General features: G+C 33.5%; 4 protein-coding genes across 4 annotated transcripts; 3 read left to right on the forward strand and 1 right to left on the reverse strand.

The window, feature by feature from the left end:
* Positions 1-53: 53 nt before the first annotated feature.
* On the forward strand, positions 54-821 carry BDCG_05347 (uncharacterized protein; the record flags this gene model as incomplete). Its single annotated transcript, XM_045421016.1, has 4 exons — positions 54-159; positions 253-444; positions 529-681; positions 751-821. The coding sequence occupies 4 exons, from the start codon at positions 54-56 to the stop codon at positions 819-821; spliced, it is 522 nt and encodes a 173-aa protein (XP_045276994.1).
* Positions 822-939: 118 nt separating this feature from the next.
* BDCG_17111 (uncharacterized protein) lies at positions 940-1,724 on the forward strand (the record flags this gene model as incomplete). Its single annotated transcript, XM_045426269.1, has 2 exons — positions 940-945; positions 1,266-1,724. 2 exons carry the CDS (start codon positions 940-942, stop codon positions 1,515-1,517), a joined length of 258 nt encoding a protein of 85 aa, XP_045281226.1. The 3' UTR covers positions 1,518-1,724.
* A 293-nt stretch (positions 1,725-2,017) lies between these two features.
* Positions 2,018-4,194, reverse strand: BDCG_17112 (uncharacterized protein; the record flags this gene model as incomplete). The annotated part of the gene is made up of 4 exons (XM_045426270.1): positions 2,018-2,831; positions 2,955-3,543; positions 3,652-3,966; positions 3,997-4,194. The coding sequence occupies 4 exons, from the start codon at positions 4,192-4,194 to the stop codon at positions 2,080-2,082; spliced, it is 1,854 nt and encodes a 617-aa protein (XP_045281227.1). The 3' UTR covers positions 2,018-2,079.
* An 8,336-nt stretch (positions 4,195-12,530) lies between these two features.
* Positions 12,531-12,761, forward strand: BDCG_05348 (uncharacterized protein; the record flags this gene model as incomplete). Its single annotated transcript, XM_045421017.1, has 1 exon — positions 12,531-12,761. The coding sequence occupies one exon, from the start codon at positions 12,531-12,533 to the stop codon at positions 12,759-12,761; it is 231 nt and encodes a 76-aa protein (XP_045276995.1).
* Positions 12,762-15,289: the final 2,528 nt, after the last annotated feature.

The raw sequence follows: 15,289 nt of genomic DNA on the forward strand, positions 1-15,289 counted from the left end.
TGATTCTGTCCCTTTTCGCGTCTCTTCCCAAAGGCATAATCAGGTTAAACAATATGGTCGGCACGCCACCTCAACGCGTCCATCCCAGGTCAATCTGGAGTCGAAAGTTGGATATTCTCTACGTTGTCTTTCTTTCAACGACCGTTTTTCTTGCTTTTGGTACGTTGCCATGTTGCCTCAGGCCCCCTTTTCCCCATCCCTTCTTCGCTAGGGATTTGGCAACCTAATAATGATGGCTGAAACAAATAATAGCTATCGACTTCGTGCCATTCTATCCCGCGGGATTATTCCCTCAGTGGACAACAGCAGTTCACGACTTTTATGTCAACAACTACAATGATCCTCTCTATGTCAAGGACCCGCCTTTCTTTCAGCTGTTTGTTGCCATCGAAGCTCTGTATTCTGTTCCGTTGAGCCTTTGGGCGATCCGTGGCTTGATCCAAGGTGCGTCACCGTCGTCTCCTGACTTGAATGCGTTTGCCGCGAGTCAAATGCACTTGCTGGGCGGTAGCTGAATTTTTCCCAAAGATAATCGCATAGTGCCACTTTATCTTCTTCCCTTGGCGACCCATCTTGTTCTATCTACTGTCATTTGCTTTGTGGAGGTGTGGAACACCCAGGACTGGCCCGCGGAAGATATTAATAAGAACCTGCCTGGATATATTGGCTTTTTCATCATTGGTATGTTCCCCGTCCGTTCGACATCTTTACCTATCAGTCAGTCTAATTTAATTGACGGGAACTTTTAAGCGATCACTATGTGGGTGGATATGTTCTCTCGTCTTAATTCATCTTTGGTTGAGAAAGCCAAGGTAAATTGAGACAAGAGAGGGAATGTGCCTCCTATTTTAGGGAAAATTTACTCCTGTTGGGTGTGATTGATGGAGTGAATTTGCTCCTAGTTAGGATTGGAATACTGTACGCCAATGTGTCGGAAACATGCATGTATGTACGACACATATATTACTCCCAGGTCTATATTAAATTTCGGCCTTCTCAGACTCAGTGCCATTTACTTTTTCCCGAAATAAACTTCTTCTACAGACAGCTAACATAAATATTCAGTGTTTTTGTGGTTTGACACCTCTCTCACCATTTCTCATTCACCTTCAATTATCAACTACTCATGCTCAAACATCTCTTGCCACTATAAATATCAATTTCAGCATGAAAAGAGTTATTTCTCTATATATGAGATATTATTTATAATCTATTTACTTGCAGATAGAAAGTAAAAGATGGTGACTGGGATGGTGTATGACTAGACTACACCGTGCAAGAAGATCAAACAACTCAAACCAACTGAGCTTTCAACATTTCAGCTTACTCTCACAAACTCTGCTACTACATCTCCTTTCACTTCTAATACTGTCGCAGCTCGCCCTCGGAAGCAGCGACAGGCTAGTTTCAAGACCAGGAAAACCACCGCAGAGGCCAAGGATACCGAAGGGCTTAAACACTGGAAGACTCCGGCGAAAAAGAACGGAAAAGCTACAGAACTACAAGAGGGATGGTAAAGGTTGTCAATGCCTTGAAATTACCTCAGATCAGCAGACGACTACTCGGTTTTTCCAAAGCATAGCGGCAGCTAACGGAAACCGCAACATCTTCGAAATCTTGCCGCCCGAGCTTATTCTCCGGGTCCTTCTCTTCATAGAAGGATGGGGATCTTAGAAGGATCAACGTTGTGTGTATTAAGCTCGCTAACCGAGCTGCTACTAAATTCATTTAGTGGCACGTGACTAAGGTAGGCGTAGGTAGTAATCACTAGACTGGCCGGCGGGACCATTAATTTCACATTTAATCTCATTTGATCTGATCTCATACATTTCTGTGGAAGGTGTAAAGCTTGTGTGATTGAAAGGTTGCTAGCTTTGTGGAAAGTTATATGGTGGAGGGATTAGTAAGCCAGATCACGTGACCTGACACCCCCACTCACCAGAGTAACTATACACGATGCTATATACAAAATTCGCCTTCAAATCAAGTACAGGTACAAAAAATGACTGGAAAATGTGAAGTAATGAAAAACCAGTCATGATATACATCATTTTTTATCCCCCTATCCCCCTATCTTCTTTATATATTCTCTTTCCAACGCGTATATTTCAAACGGTTGACCTCTTTAACACGGGCCTTGTAATAATACTTCCATTCCATGGAAGCTTTGGCGCGCGTGAGGTTTTTCGGGATCGGGAGTGCAGCGATCTCGGGATCGGTGGGTAGGTCTTCAAGACTGTCCCCCACTGAAGCTTCCCCCACTGTAGTGATATCCCTTGTAGATGTCGGAGGGTCATCAGATTCAACTGTGGGTTCCGGGGAGTTCAGTGTATTCTGCACTAAAAAGGTAGGTATTCTCGCGGAGATATCATAGTCAATCCACCAATTATTAGTGGGTACGAGAAATAATGAACACTCAGGTCGAATTTCCTCATCAATGAATAGATTATCAATTGATGGATCAGGAATCGCTGCAGTCTCTTGACAGGCTGCAGTGAGTAGGCCTGATGTCGCCGAAGGAATCGCCGCAGCCGCTTTATGGGCCGCATTGGGTAGGACCTTCAGGTTGTGTGGAGTAGTCGGTATTGATGGATCAGCAAGATGGAGGTCCTCCTGGAAGATGACATTCTTTGATATGTATAAACGCCCGTTGGAGGGATCCTTGTAACAGGCTGGCACATTGATAACCTCTGCGAGGTTTGCCATCTGATAGGTCTCTGATCCATCTGTAATGGATAGTTGGGTTCTACTCTCACTATTCTTTTCCTTCTTTTCTTTGAATTCCTTTATCCTTGCAGCGTTGTAGATCCTCCAATTATCTGAAGCACTGTCTGAATTGGCCAATCAACAGATGCCAAAGTGAGATCTCTCACATTCAGGATAGATAGGTGGATTTCCCGATCCCCGATGGTTTCAGGAGCCCCCTTGTGAACTGCCATGACCACGTCCAGTACAGCCTCCACGGGCCGGATTCGATGTATTGTTGCTGGTAGTCATTGTGGCCGTTGTAGCTGTTGTAGCTGTGTTGACTGCAGAATCTATATTCTGCAGATTCTTTTTATCTTTTGGAGGATCAAGCCGTGAACGGATCTCCTCCATGAGAAGATCAACATCCAATACCACAGCTGTGGATTTGGAATCCTGTATCTCCTCTATCTTCTTCTGAACATAATTCCTCCAATTGTTGGGTAGAACTGAGTAGAAGGTATCAAATATCCACGCATCTGGGGGGGAAGCATTCAGCATCTCCAATTTCGTGATGGCGGACTGAAACTTATTGAAGAATGTGTGTAGATTGATGACCTGTGTGTCACCAAGAGACATGAATTCCAGAACTGCCTCACGGCGTAACTGTGTTTTGGGGACAGAGTATTCCTGTTCAATCGCATTCCATAGAGTATAAGCAATCCGATTTTCATCATACTTGGAGAAACATGGTCTGACACCTGCATCCAAGGAGTTCGAGATGAATGTGTAGAGCCACCGGTTTCTGGCGTCCCAGAATGGTGCCCATTCATCATCTCTTTGTAGAGGATTCTGGGTCTGTTGTTTCTCTATCATATATCAACACTGTGCATCAACCAGTTTTGATTTCATAAAGATGCTCCATGTGATGTAATTGAATGTATCAGTCAGACTGTTTGGTCTCACAGTATTCTTGATGTCTTCCTTGAATTGAGAGATTGCCTTGCCAACACAGCTATCCAGTTCATAAAGGTTGAATTTCAATCTTTCACCAAGATTAGGATTCCATGTGGCTGTTGATGTGATGACAGGATGATTGTTGACATTCTGAGGTTGATCTGTAGAGAATCTCTGTTGACGGAGTTTTTCCAGTTGTAGTTCGAGTTCTAAGACTCTTTGCTTCCCCTTGTCCATCTCAAGCATCATCTTGAGATGTTCCATCTGTTGGTCTGATATTGCCTCGCCCGAACTGTTGAATTCATGAGAACCAGCTTCATCAAGCTGTCAAGTAGATCAAGGGGCCGGCCTGACCGTGTCAGGAGCTGTATTCAAACCAGCTTCGAATTGAGAGAGTGTTTCATCAATGAAGCTTTCAAAGGCTTCAGGAGGATGTCCACTGGCAGAGCATGAGTGTGAAGAATCATCATCATCATCAACTGCAACTGATTCAGTGAAAAGGACACAAGATCGCGAACATGTATATGGGCGAGATCGTATTGAATCCACCATCTTGATATTCGTTTATTGAATTCTCAATATTCGTTTATTGGATTCTCAATATTTGTTTATTGAATCCTTGCCAATATCATTCTCTTTTTCTTGCTTTTTTGCAAATGTGGTGCGTTTTCTGCAAGCCTCTTTTTTAAGCGAGCAGTAGTATTATTGATCATCAAGATCTCAAACGCATCAATACTGATAGAATAAGACAATTTTAACTCCTGATGAGCGTATCAAATGAAGCAGTAGTTCAAATAGTGAATATATTGACAAGGAATCCCGAATTGGCAGTGATTTTGCGCAAAACAGGTCTCATAACCTGTGAAAGATGTAAAGCTTGTGTGATTGAAAGGTTGCTAGCTTTGTGGAAAGTTATATGGTGGAGGGATTAGTAAGCCAGATCACGTGACCTGACAATTTCTTGATGTGAGTCTCATCAGAACTGAGTATCAAAAAAATCTGAAACTGAATCATTTCTTTCAGAAATGATATGAAAAATGACTAGATTTAATTCAAGAACAGTGAAATAAGAGTAATTTCTGCCCCGGTGACTGAATGGTTAATGCGGCCACCTGGTAGCGTCTTGGTGTGGGAAATCCAGGCATGTGAGTTCGAAACCCGCAGGGAATACATTAAATCCAGAACTTAAGCACCTCAGGTTTCTAAAAATATCTTAATACATATGAGTCTCTGTGTACAAAGACATTGTGAAGCTAAGCTCAAAACAGAAGACTCTGCAAGATTTATTTTTCAGTGTAAAAGCATCAGCTAACTAAGAAAAAAAATTAAAAAACATCTTACTCTGTCTTATCAGCTTATATATTATTTTTAAAAACAGTTTAAGTTATAAGAGATCTACACTGAATAGATCAGTATAACAAGAATTGACAATTAAAGTGAATATTTATACATGTATATAATGATATACATAGTAAGACTTCAGAGTGAAAGAATTTATACATATTCATAGCAGCTAAGAATCAGTGATTGAGAATGATTGAGAATTAAAGTGTATGTATTTAAGAATAAAGTCACTCCAACCGCTCCACCACGAACTCGCTCGATTTTTTGAATAAGAACCCGCCGATAGATCCATCGAAAAGCCCTCGATCATACGAGCATTTTGACCCCATCGCCGACTGCATACCCCGTGTGGTGGTGGAGTTATCCAGCCAAACGTGAACCAACATTGTTCGAAACTCCTGTGTGGGATTATCCCCCGTTCTCCCCTACCACACCACAACCCTGGGCCAAATTGCCATACAAATTGTAAGGTGAAAAGACCTAGCCATATGCACCAATCTTCTCGATTTTGGAAGATCCTCAATCTGTGATTGTGAAGATATCTGAGGAGCGACATCCGCGAAAACCCTGTCCATCTTTGATGTTCCAAAACATCAACGCCAAGTCTCACCCTCGTACCGCCCTTCCCAATCTGGCCCATCCCCGGCAGAAAAATACAAAAAGATACCTCAGCAATAATATCAAGCATATAATCAACAGACACTTCTGAAGTGCAATCTCTGCAAATACCCTGTCTGTCTTCAGTGTATCTAGACATAAACACCAAGTCTCACCCTTGTACCACTCCTCTCAATCTGGCCCATCCCCGGCAGAATAATACAAAAAGACACCTTGGCAATAGTACTCAATACATAATCAGTGAATAACAAGTTAACAGAACAAGTCAACAGTATATCAATAACTATAAATTCAGTATATCTCAAGATCTGACTGAGCCTTTGATCCCTGCACAGTGAGATATATTAAATCTAGTTTTAATACCTCAATATTCAATAGATTCTGCAAGGAATTGAGAACAGCAATACTAGATTTCTATTGAATTTGAGAATTATCTCTATATTGATATAATTATTAATAAAGTCTTCTATTTTGAGATATAAATAATCAGTTCCTCTACATCTCACTGATAATATTTATATTATTATATAGAAACAGACTTATATTCTCTATAATATCAAGACTCTGAAAAGAGAAAGTCTTGATAAAGAATATACAGTAGTGTATATCTTAGTAGTTTCTATCTCATTCTTTTGCAGCAGTTAATGCAATAAAAAAAAAAGATCTTAGAAATAGTTTTTTACTTCTCTTGAAAAAGTAAGATGTTTTTCTCTGAGTTTTATACAATATTCTTATAAAGAATTAAAAACAGAGTTGTTTTCTATTATAATTTCATATTCTTTTAAGTAAGAATTACTTTTTCAGTGACTAAAGAGCTTTTATTAATACTTAATTCTCTTTTACACTCTTTATTGACTGATTTGAGTTGCACACTTGTTGTGTGAGAAGAATTGAATAATTTAGAATAAAATTGAATAGTTTAATCAATTTCTCTGTAAAAAATTAACTTATTTTTTGTCAGTTTTTCTCTCAAAAACTGTCATATTATCTGATTTATTATCAATTGATATCATACTTTTTCTCACTGTATTTCAAGAAAGAGTTTATAAAGATTTTATTAATTTATCTTAAAAATCACTTTTAGTTTATTAGATTCTCTTCAAAAATCTGATTTAGTTACTGAACTAGTGTGAAAAAAATCAGATATTTTACATATAAAAGTCTTTCATTCTTCTTTTGAAACAGTCTGATTAACTTTTCAATTGAAAATAGACTAATAAATCTCTCAACTGAAACAGTCTGATCAACTTTTCAGTTGAAAATAGATTAATAAACCTCTCAATTGAAACAGTCTGATCAACTTTTCATTTGAAAATAGACTGATAAATCTCTCAATTGAAACAGTCTGATCAACTTTTCATTCAGTGAGTAAAATGAGTTCAAGAGTACACTCAGTTGATGTGAAAAAAGATGTTTTTTCAGATACTGTTTCTGAGATTGAAATTCTAAAGAGAAGAAAGAAGAAAGAAATAGAGAAATAACAAGTTCTTAAAATACAGAAACTGAAAAAAGCAAGTAAAATTCTTGAAAAACAGTGTCTGAGTGAGAAGAATGAAGAAGTTCTATTAATTCTTCATACTCAGACTAGATAACTACAAGAAGTGATCAAGTTCAAACTTGAAATTTTAAACACAATTCAAAAAACATTGAAATCTTTCAGCACAGTCACTGACTCTTTTTCATCTTCTACTTCTTCATCTTCTTCTTCAAATTAGAAGAAAATATATACTTAAGTAGCAGAATCTGCTATCTTCAAACCTGCTAGTTCAAAATCTGCTCAAAATTCTGAGAAAACTAAGAAGAATATTACTCAGATCTCTGTTTATAGAAAGAAAAAAAAAGAAATATAAAAAGAGAAGAACTTTCAAATCTTCAGAAATAGAAGACTTATTCTCAAAGTCTTAAATCAGAAGAGCTTGCAAAAAAACAAGCTAAACTTAAATCTTATTTTCAGAATTAGAAATGAAATTAATCAGCAGTTCTTTTCTCAGTTAATAACTGATATTGAAGTTCAAAAATCAGTTATAGCTTCAATTAAGTCATCTTTCTTTGAAAATTCTATTATTTTGACTACAATGCCTGAATTTAGTGCAGAATTCCTCATTCAGAATAAGAATCTCTGAAAATCAGTAATAGAATCTCTACTGAATACAATAATTCTATCTGAGAGAGATAAAAAGTGAGACAAATTCATTCTTTATAATATTCTAGTTGAAATTTTTGACTGTGAGAAAGAAATGCTACTTCTCAAAAATGAATTAGAAGAATACAATTCTATTCAACTGAGAAAAGAGTCTGTATAACTTAATTCAATTGAGTTCAGATAGAGTAGAAGAAATGCCTCTGTTCTAGTATATACAAAGACACTTAAATAATCAAGAATCTCTGAAGTAAGAGTAGCAGATTTGAAAATAAGAGTTTATAAATACAAAGACTCAAGAATAAATCTCAAAGCTCAAACACAGTGTTCAAACTATCAAAGATATGAACACTTTACAATTTCTTGTTTCAGAGACTCAAAATGCATATTCTATACTAGAGATTACAAAACTAGTGAGCATAAATATGAAACATACTTAAAAAGAGATGAAATATGTCAATATACTCTGCTTAAGTGCTTTAATTGCAAAGAAAAACATGCATCTAGCTCAAAAGAATGTATATTTACTTCAAGAACTCAGAAGAACTGAAGAAAAGATGAAGCTTAAAGTGAATCTAAAACTGAAGAAAAAAGTCAAGCTAGTAAATTCACAACTGTAAGCTTAAAAAGAAGAAACTCTTAACTATCTAGGTCTTCAAACTTCAATTCTTCAGCTAAATATAAACAGAATTTGAATTCTCAAATATCTGTTAAGATTAGAGAATTGAGAAATGACTCTGATGATAAACTAGATAGAATGCAAGCAGTTGAGATTCCTGCTTTTCAAAATAGTTATAATCTACTATCTAGTGATAGTGATTAGATTCTACTATATCTTCACTCTCTTTTAGTATGAATATACAACAAAAACAACAAAAAAAGTTTAAAAACTCTTCAAAAATCACATTTATTTAAAACAATGTGAATAGAAACTTAAATTGCATTTATTCTTGTCTTCAGATTACATTTGAATAAAAAGTTGACTTTGTACTTCTTCAAGAATCAAACTTTGATACTGAGTAAAAGTATATTATTTCTTATTCAAGCTATTACTGCTTTCTTTCTGAAAAATCTGAGATAAAATCAAGAGTAGCAATCTATGAGAGAAAAAGATCAAGATATTAATTTAATCTGAGATTTGATATCATATCTGACTCTGACATTCTAGTGAGTGACATTATAGATAAAGATAATGAGTTTAATATTATTCAACTTATAAATATCTATAATGAAAAATCATTGAAAGAAAACAACAATATCTGAACAATTAACAGAGAATTTTTGAATATAACTCTCTTAAAAAACTCTATAATTGTAGAAGACTTCAATGCACATCATCTCTGATGAAACTCAGAGTGTATAAGAGCAGTAAAAGCAGATAAACTGATTGAATGAACTTTTGAGCATTCAATAGATTTAGTTAACAAGTCTGATCAACAAACATTCTTTAGAAAAGACATGAAACAGAAATCTATTATAGATCTAACTTTCATATCATAAAGTCTAATTGAAAAAAGACTTATAAACTGATTTATTGATTCAAATGAAACCTCAGAATTGAGTCATGAAATCATTCAATTTGATATTGAACTGAGTGAAAAATAAAGAAGTGAAAATTCTCTTCTCTCTAATCAGTATAACTTTGAAAAAGCTGATTAAAAAGTAGTTAAAGAAACAGTAAAACAGCTGAAATCTGAAAGACAGAGTAAGCTCTATTGAAATCAAAGTCAAGATATCTCAAATGAAATACTTAAGAATAGAGTAAAGCTGATTACATCTATTCTTCTAACAAGTATTAAAGAAAATATTTCAAAGAAAAAGTCTTCTAAGTATTTCAAATCTTGATGAAATAAGAATATCACTTCTAAAAGAAAGTAATTAGTCACTGCTAAGAGAGATTGAAAGAATCACTTAATATCTGATAAAGAGTTTAAAGCTATTTGAAATGAATATTTTTCAGATATTAAAAAAGCTAAAACAGATTACTGAAACAAATTTCTTGAAGAAGTATAAGAAAAAGAAGTTTTCAAAGTCTTTAACTATACTAAAACAAGAAGTGTAGTAAAGCTTTCAATCTTAGAATATGAATTTCAGAATGAATTATATACAGCAAACTCTTTTGAAAAAAAATATCAAGCTTTTATGAGAATTCTCTTTCAAAACTCATCACATTTAGAAGAGAAGAATATGTTATTTCATGAATATATTGATGAAAATAACTGAGAATGATCTGAGCTTACATATGATGAACTAGAGTCAGTAATATTCTCAAGTTCAATTAAAACTGCTGCAGGGCCTGATTCAATTAATCACTCAATTATTCAAAACATATATTTCTACTTGAAGAATGAATATTTTGAGCTCTTTTTCAATCTCTTAAAAAATGATTATCATTCTAAATAGACTGACCGTGTGACCGTGTCTGAGACCAGGATCAAACTTTACAGTTGTCACATTGCTTAAAAGCATTACTTCTGATCATGATTTGTGTTCATTACATTGATCTCAAATCCCGTTATTTCAAATATTAAAGGTCTCAGATTCACTTTTCAAATAAAAATCTAGTTTCAGATAAAGAATATGTTTGAATTCTTAGTCACATTTTCATTCTGATCTCATTATTGAAAATGGCATTAAATGAGACCATGAAATCATTTCTCACTTATATAATATTATAACATAGTACTCATTTGTTGAAAATTCAACAGAGAGTATTATCAAATATTATTACTTTTCTGAACACAGATTATAATCAATATCATTTTAATTAAAAAAAAAAATGTAAAATACAAAAAATAATAAAAAAACAAAAAATAAAACAACAAGAAAAAATCACAATAAAAAAAAAAAAAAAAAAAAAGAGAAAGAAAAAAAGAAGAGAAAGAAAAAGATAGAAAGAGAAAGAAAAATTAAAAAAAAAAAAGAAAAGAAAAAGAAAAAAACAAAAAATAAAAATAAAAAAAAATCAAGATCACAGAGCTGCAGTACTCTTAAAATACTCACTTCTCAGAGTCTTTACAATGTTTATTATCAACTGTGTATCTCTCACAGTGAGAGTAACACAGCTGTGATAAGTCATTATCTTAACATCATCTAACAAATAATCAGTATATATCTATATAAATGTGAATAATTAGAAAACATACACTTAAAAAGTGTGATCAGGGTGAACTCTGCTGTCACTTGAATGATATCAAGAGCAGAACACTGAAATTAATGATTCTTCTCATTGATTTCATGAACAAGATGTGTGAAGATAATCTTAGAGAATATAAGATTCTCTGACTTCTGATAGAAATGAATCTCACAGAGAGACTCTATTTTCATCATATCAGAGACTGAGTGTTATTAAAAAGCATTACTTCAATACACATGCACTTACTGCAGTGATTCATTCTCTGCACATGTGACTGAGAGTTACAGCTTTCTCACGCTGCATGGCTCTCTCTGGAATACTGCTGCTGGTTTGCAACTCACACAGTCTCTCAGTTCAGTATATACTGTGCATATACAGCTCTGTGTACTGGGGCTGTGTTGATCATTATGGCCTGGCGTGGTACTCACTTTTCACGGGCCATGTTTTGTTTGATTGAGAGAGAGAGGGGGATGTGACTGCTGTTTTATTTGAGAGGAAATGAATAATTGAATCTGTAGAAGATAATTTGATTTCTTCTGCATTTGAAATTTGATTAGTCTATACTCTTCAATTTGAGAGTTTCTGAGAGTGTTTTAATAGTTTTCATATCAGCTTGAAATTAGTGATTGATTGAAGAAGAGAAAAGAGAGAAGAAAGAAATGAGAATAACTTATCTTTATAATATAAAAACAGAGAATTGCTGTAACTATTTATTCTAGTAATAAAGATCTGTTTTCTGCATATATCTCTGATACAGATTATATAATAACTGTATACAAAGAATATCAACAGTGTATGTATTGAATGAAGATGATGTTGCTATGCAACACTGTAGCTGTTTCTGTACATCACTGAAAGCTGTTAATATTTTCTTTAAGTCTCTTTATATTTGATAAGTCAGTAATATATTTCAATGCACTCTCTCTTTCATCATCATTATCATTATTATCATCATTATTATTATTATCACTATCATCATCATCACTATTATCATCATCATTATTATTATTATTATCACTATTATCATCATTATTATCATTATTATTATCATATCATTTCTAGTTATCTCTTCTACCTTTACCTCTCTTCAATGCTCACTGAAATCAATCATGTTATTTCTCTTCAAATATTCTGTGGTTCTGCAGATCATCAAGGCGCGTGAGTACTGTCACAGATTGAAGAGAGAGAAGAAGAAGATGTTCAAGTGAGAAGAGACAGATCACAAGACATGTTATGATGCCTTGAAGAGGCTCTGTAAGAGAGTAGAATGATAATAATTTTAAGTAACACTTCTGATAGATTTAGACTGAACTAAGTATAGAAATAATACAGATGATGCTGCCTGTGAGAGATTGAAGAAGAAGACAGTGAAGAGTCTCATACAGCAGCAGTGAGACTAGAAGAAGTTCTGAGAATGATTTAAGATCAAGATAAAGAGAGAGAGAGAGAAGAAGAGTGTTACTGTAAATAAGCAGTGATAGAAGAAGATTGAGAAAGTGTTGAAGTAGAAGACAAAGAAGTTAAAACTGGTAAGTTTTTTATTTATTAAGAGATAACAATTTTTGATAATACTTCTGTTCTCTAATTGATTAGCAGGAGCTGGCAGAGAAGAAGGAGATTGAGACCTTGTTCAGGTCTTGAATACACTTCATGATTCAGAATATTAAGAAGACAGCCCTGCTCTCTAAGCATGTCAATCTGCTTATCACTGGGATGAAACCTGAGACAGTAGACCAGGAAATGCAGGATTTTGAGATGCAGGTTGACCTGGCTGAGAAGAAGCAGCAGAAACCCTTCTCTAAGAAGGCAGTGAAGAGAGATTTTGAGATGATTATCATCTCAGATAAGAAGAAGAAGAAGAAGAAGAAGAATGAGAAGTGAATTGTGAAGAATGATAAGAAGAATGAGAAAGAGAAGAAAGATGATAAGTAGAAAAAGTTTTTTTCTTTTTATATTAGTTAGTTTAGTTATAAGTTCATAATTATTAATAATTGAAATTAATTTTGAGTTTTTAAAAATTATTGTACAAGTTGTAATCAAGTCAGAAACAATATATATATATATATATATATTTAACTATCATGATTCACAAATCACTATAATGTATAAGTATCAACATTTTTTCAACATTGATATTCACAATATTAATATATTTTTAATGATATTATCTGATAATGTAATTTAGTAACACTCTCTTTCACAATATTAATATATTTCAAGAAATATGACAGAGATTAATCAAGATTGTTTATTTACTTTTATACATTGATGATATTCAATCTGAGTTAGTACTAAAATTATAACTAAGCTAAGAAACAAGATTATTTTCTCTTATATTAATTCTTCTTACACATATCAGTGATCAGTTATTGAAAATAAATTATCATCTTTCTTAAATTATTATCATATCTTCTGAATTCACTTCTTTTACTTCTATTAAAGATTCACAAACTCTTCAAGAAATCACTGTGAATTATAAAGTCTATGTTGTTTATAATTCAATACAGAATGCTCTCTTTCAATTATGATGAATAATCACTTCATTCTTCACATCTGATTTCAGGTCACAAAATTTATGAAAAACTCAACACAAATATCAAGATGAACTATGAAATAATTATTAACAGATTGTATTACAGATTACTGAAGAGTCATCTCTCTGCTGCAATTACTGTAACTTCATTCAGAAATATTCATCATGAACTGATCATAGCTCTGAAGAAATTTTCTGACATCTGAAGTCATCAGAATGCAGACAATAAAAGAAAAATAATCAGAAAATTACTACTGAGCTGATAAGTTGCTCTATCAAATAACAATTTTTGATAATACTAACTTTCTAATTTGAAGAAAATTATATGAAAATGACTCTGTATCAGTACTCTGATTTCACAACTCTCATCTGATAACTTCTGTGAATAATTACTTTGTATATATATATCTCTGAATCTTTCTCTTCAATCAATTGAAAACCCTGAATTCTGAACACTTCTTCAAATGCTTAATTTAAATCTTCATATTTCACATCAATCCTGTCTTCAGTTCAATCTTGAGACACACTACAAAGTTAATATGCAACATCTAGAATCAGAGTTGAAGAATCATTGAAGAGTGTCTCTCACAGTGAATGCATGAACTAGTATAAATAATCTTGCATTTATGAGAGTTACATGTTATTACATTGATGAGAACTGAACTTATCAAGAGACATTAATTGAATTTAAATCATTAATCAGTAGTCATACTGAGGATTATATGATAGAGATATTAATGACTGTGATTAAAAATGACTATTGAGATATTAGTCTCAGTCTTCTTATAATTACAACTGACAATGCTGTGAATAACTACACTATGGTGAAGAGCTTGGAGCAAAAATTGGCTTTGTATTTCTGAAATAGTAAATAAGGTCATATTCTCTGCATTGCTCATGTGGTTTAACTTGTGATACAAACACTGGTAAAGAATCTTAATATCAAGACAAAGAATAATAAGATGACTGGTTCTTAGAATAAGAATGAGATGAAAGTGATTACTCAAGTAACTTTTGCATTCACTTTGTAAAAGATAATGTTTTTTAATAATACTTTTTGATATTACTTTTTGATAATACTTTTTGATAATACTACTGTTAATTTTGAATAGATTGACTAATAATTTAAATATCATAGATTTGAAACATTGCTAATATGATTTGTATCTCTTCTAAACAACAACAACAATTTCATGATATTCAATAAATAAACAAATCAGTCACATCACTGAATATGATACAGAATGTTAGAACATAGTAAAGTTCAATATATGAGATAACTGTTCAGACTCTTCAATTGTGTCAGATGATTGATCATTGAGTGCAACACTCTGATCAGAAAAAGATTCAGATATTGAAACTTTCTGATATAAAGTGAACTCAGTTGAAATATGTGATTGATTTACTGTTTCAGTTTTATAAGACAACAAAGACAGTCTCAATCACTTGTACATCAATGCTGCAGTCAGTCTGATGAGTGTATAACAGTTTATTTACTCATCTTGAGAAGCAGTTGAATCACTTAAAAAGAAATTCAGTCTGAGATGATGCTATAGTGCAGGCTATTGTTACTGTAAGGAATAAACTAGTATATTACTACAGCAAAATGAAACAATCTTTTACAGAGTACTATGCTGTAGCAGCTCTACTAGATCTCTCTCATCAAGTTAACATCTACACTTCTCAAGATTGAACAGAGAAGGAATGAGACTTATATATCAAATTAGCCTGAGACTACTACAATGCCAACTATCAGAGATTTGAACAAGCAGATGTTCAAGATGTGAAGACAGTGAAATACAATTCTCTAGTAAGTAATGATCTTTGATAATGCTTCATATCACATAGAACTATAATACTAACTTTGAAACAGAAC

This window comes from Blastomyces dermatitidis (assembly GCF_000003525.1).
Source record: "Blastomyces dermatitidis ER-3 genomic scaffold supercont1.5, whole genome shotgun sequence".
NCBI lineage: Eukaryota > Fungi > Ascomycota > Eurotiomycetes > Onygenales > Ajellomycetaceae > Blastomyces > Blastomyces dermatitidis.